Genomic DNA, 3,354 nt, shown 5'->3' with positions numbered 1-3,354 from the left:
GACCAGGGAATGACAGTCCAGAATAAAGCCCAGGGACCAGGGAATGACAGTCAGAATAAAGCCCAGGGACCAGGGAATGACAGTCCAGAATAAAGCCCAGGGAACAGGGAATGACAGTCCAGAATAAAGCCCAGGGAACAGGGAATGACAGTCTGAATAAAGCACAGGGACCAGGGAATGACAGTCAGAATAAAGCCCAGGGACCAGGGAATGACAGTCCAGAATAAAGCCCAGAGACCAGGGAATGACAGTCCAGAATAAAGCCCAGGCACCAGGGAATGACAGTCTGAATAAAGCCCAGGGACCAGGGAATGACAGTCTGAATAAAGCCCAGGGACCAGGGAATGACAGTCTGAATAAAGCCCAGGGAACAGGGAATGACAGTCCAGAAAAAAGCCCAGGGAACAGGGAATGACAGTCTGAATAAAGCCCAGGGAACAGGGAATGACAGTCTGAATAAAGCCCAGGGACCAGGGAATGACAGTCTGAATAAAGCCCAGGGAACAGGGAATGACAGTCAGAATAAAGCCCAGGGAACAGGGAATGACAGTCTGAATAAAGCCCAGGGAACAGGGAATGACAGTCTGAATAAAGCCCAGGGAACAGGGAATGACAGTCTGAATAAAGCCCAGGGAACAGGGAATGACAGTCAGAATAAAGCCCAGGGAACAGGGAATGACAGTCAGAATAAAGCCCAGGGAACAGGGAATGACAGTCAGAATAAAGCCCAGGGAACAGGGAATGACAGTCTGAATAAAGCCCAGGGAACAGGGAATGACAGTCTGAATAAAGCCCAGGGAACAGGGAATGACAGTCAGAATAAAGCCCAGGGAACAGGGAATGACAGTCTGAATAAAGCCCAGGGAACAGGGATGGTATACCATACCTTCCAGAGGTTGTAGCTACATTGTAAAGTGTTTTAGTGTGTGATTATGTTTAGGCTTTTTAAATTGAACCTTTATTTAACTAGGGAAGTCAGTTAAAACAAATGATTACTTACAATGACGGCCTACCGGGAAACAGTGCTGCCTTGTTCAGGGGCAGAATGACAGATAATACCTTGTCAGCTCGGGATTCAATCCAGCAACCTTTCGGTTACTGGCGCAACGCTCTAACCACAAGGCTACAGTATGAAAGATCAAGCTGTATTTATTTAGAACAACTCAAGTTATTAAGAAGATACAAACGTTATTATAGATTAAAATATACATTTAATGTAAAGAGCGATACATCAATTTAGATCACTATGGGGGAAAGCGCAGCCTTCAGCTAGGAACTACAGTTTGATGTGCTGTGTTGCTAGTCGGACGGAACACGTTGCCGGTTCTAGTTACAAGGGTGAGTTAAAAGTTGATCGATAAAAGGTTTGACGGAACAACAACGGACTTGAGATGACATTTTATAAAGCATGCCGTCTTGTGCTTAAGAGGAGACTGTTTGCCAAATAATAGACAGATCTGTTCAGCTCGTAGTCCTGTGTTGAAAGCTAGCACATCTAGATAACTAGCGCTAGCTTGGTTGGCGGTCTTTACAGCTAGCTTCCATAGCTAGCAAGTGACATTGCTTATAAAACATGACATTAATGAATAAGACACAAATTAGAACGTATTCGAGCTTTGAGGAACGTCCACACTTTATCCCCTCAGCACTATCATTATACTGGTGTCATAAGCTAGCCATCTTACTGGTAAAACCACCTGCCAATCAATAAACTATGATCCATAGCATTAAAGAAGTTCTCCGGCGGATACACAACATATTCCTGAAAGTCGCTCTGTTTCCGAGCGCACTGCGGAGGAAAGGACGGCCGCGTCCCGCAGCTTCGGAGGTGCTGACATGTCACCTGCTACAGCGGAACCTTCCTTCCTGGACCTCCTTCTGTGTCCGCTACAGCGTCGTCACTAACGACCAGTTCGGGAGGTCCAACTTCAACTGGGCCGTACAGGGAGCCAACTACCAGATACTGAGGACGGGCTGTTTCCCCTTTATCAAGTACCACTGTTCCAAAGCACCAGCACAGAACTTAGACTATGAAGACACGTTTTTCAGCATATTGAAAGTCATCAATCTAGGTCAGTGGGAAAAAAGCCAAGGGGAGACTAGTATTTAATAGTGTCTCCTGAACCTCTACCTGGCCTTCACATGTTTCATATTGATTTAGTAGACAGTTAACTAGTTGTTTCCCCTCATTTCGACAATAACTTCTTATTCTCATCATGTATGTTTTTTTGTCCCAGAATTGTACATGTCAAGAACTGTAAGCGTGTCACAGTATAGGCCTTAAACTGTACAGTCTACTGCAAGCAGAGTGCAACACAAAAAACATTTAATTGTTCCATGTTTTCTGCCCCTGTCTTGCAGGTATCCCGTGTTTCGCCTATGGCATGGGCTGTCTGATGGTAATAACAGCTACAGAGACTGTACAGACTAGTGCCGGACCTGTCACTGTATATTTTGCCTTCAAAGAGAAAGACACACAGTATTAAAACAATCTATTTATGTGCTTGGAAGCTAGTTTATTTTTGCAGTGTTAATATTGACGCACTGGAGTGAAACATCTGAACTGTCCCCTTTAGATTGAACTGTGCCTGTGGTGACAACAAGCAAATCCTAATACGACCTGATATATCAGCACCACGGGGCAGTGGACAGCTGCAAGACGCCTGAAGGGGAATGCTCCCCAAAACTGTTCTGCCATATTGATTTCAATCCCTTAGAATTGTAAATATTAGTGAATAAATCTGCAAATAATTGAAATCTCCAGTGATGATTTGTTATACTGCATCAACTCCCGATTTGACTTCTGCAATGTTCATCAGATTCCTATTTTTATTTTTGGGGGGATGGAGATCAGCTTTAATATTGCATATAGATTGTGGCGTCCATCAATGTAATTGTTGTGTGTATCATTTCCTATCCCCCATTAAAAGAAGTGTAAATATACAGTACCAGTCAAAAGTTTGGACACACCTACTCATTCAAGGGTTTTTATTTATTTTTACTATTTTCTACATTGTAGAATAATAGTGAAGACATCAAAACTATGAAATAACACATATGGAATCATGTAGTAACCAAAAAAAGTGTTAAACAAATCAAAATATATTTTATATTCTTCAAAGTAGCCACCCTTTGCCTTGATGACAGCTTTGCACACTCTTGCCATTCTCTCAACCAGCTTCACCTGGAATGCTTTTCCAACAGTCTTGAAGTAGTTCCCACATATGCTGAGCACTTATTGGCTGTTTTTCCTTCACTCTGCGGTCCCAACTCATCCCAAACCATCTCAATTGGGTTGAGATCGGGTTAATGTGGAGGCCAGGTCATCTGACACAGCACTCCATCACTCTCCTT

At 43.4% G+C, this 3,354-nt stretch overlaps 2 protein-coding genes across 3 annotated transcripts; both read left to right on the top strand.

Annotated features, from left to right (window-relative positions):
- The first annotated feature begins 377 nt into the window (after window positions 1-377).
- Window positions 378-902, top strand: LOC139584096 (variant surface antigen B-like). The gene has a single exon (XM_071415604.1). The coding sequence runs from the start codon at window positions 378-380 to the stop codon at window positions 900-902; it is 525 nt and encodes a 174-aa protein (XP_071271705.1).
- Window positions 903-1,246: 344 nt separating this feature from the next.
- Window positions 1,247-2,958, top strand: c9h15orf61 (chromosome 9 C15orf61 homolog). Of its 2 annotated transcripts, XM_071415654.1 has the most exons (3): window positions 1,247-2,072; window positions 2,362-2,399; window positions 2,577-2,958. In XM_071415654.1, exons 1-3 carry the CDS (start codon window positions 1,715-1,717, stop codon window positions 2,595-2,597), a joined length of 417 nt encoding a protein of 138 aa, XP_071271755.1. In that variant the 5' UTR covers window positions 1,247-1,714; the 3' UTR covers window positions 2,598-2,958. The 2 variants fall into 2 exon arrangements, with proteins under 2 accessions (XP_071271755.1, XP_071271754.1); XM_071415653.1 differs by having other exon boundaries at window positions 1,581-2,072; window positions 2,362-2,958.
- The last annotated feature ends 396 nt before the right edge of the window (window positions 2,959-3,354 follow it).

The sequence above is a fragment of the Salvelinus alpinus genome, chromosome 9 (genome assembly GCF_045679555.1).
Source record: "Salvelinus alpinus chromosome 9, SLU_Salpinus.1, whole genome shotgun sequence".
Lineage (NCBI taxonomy): Eukaryota > Metazoa > Chordata > Actinopteri > Salmoniformes > Salmonidae > Salvelinus > Salvelinus alpinus.
This window is presented reverse-complemented; position numbering and strand designations above follow the sequence as displayed.

Coding starts and splice junctions, on each gene's coding strand:
- c9h15orf61 (XM_071415653.1), top strand. CDS start 1,715: ATGATCCATAGCATTAAAGAAGTTCTCCGGCGGATACACAACATATTC. Junction 2,073..2,361: donor ATTGAAAGTCATCAATCTAG/GTCAGTGGGAAA, acceptor CCTGTCTTGCAG/GTATCCCGTGTTTCGCCTAT.
- LOC139584096 (XM_071415604.1), top strand. CDS start 378: ATGACAGTCCAGAAAAAAGCCCAGGGAACAGGGAATGACAGTCTGAAT.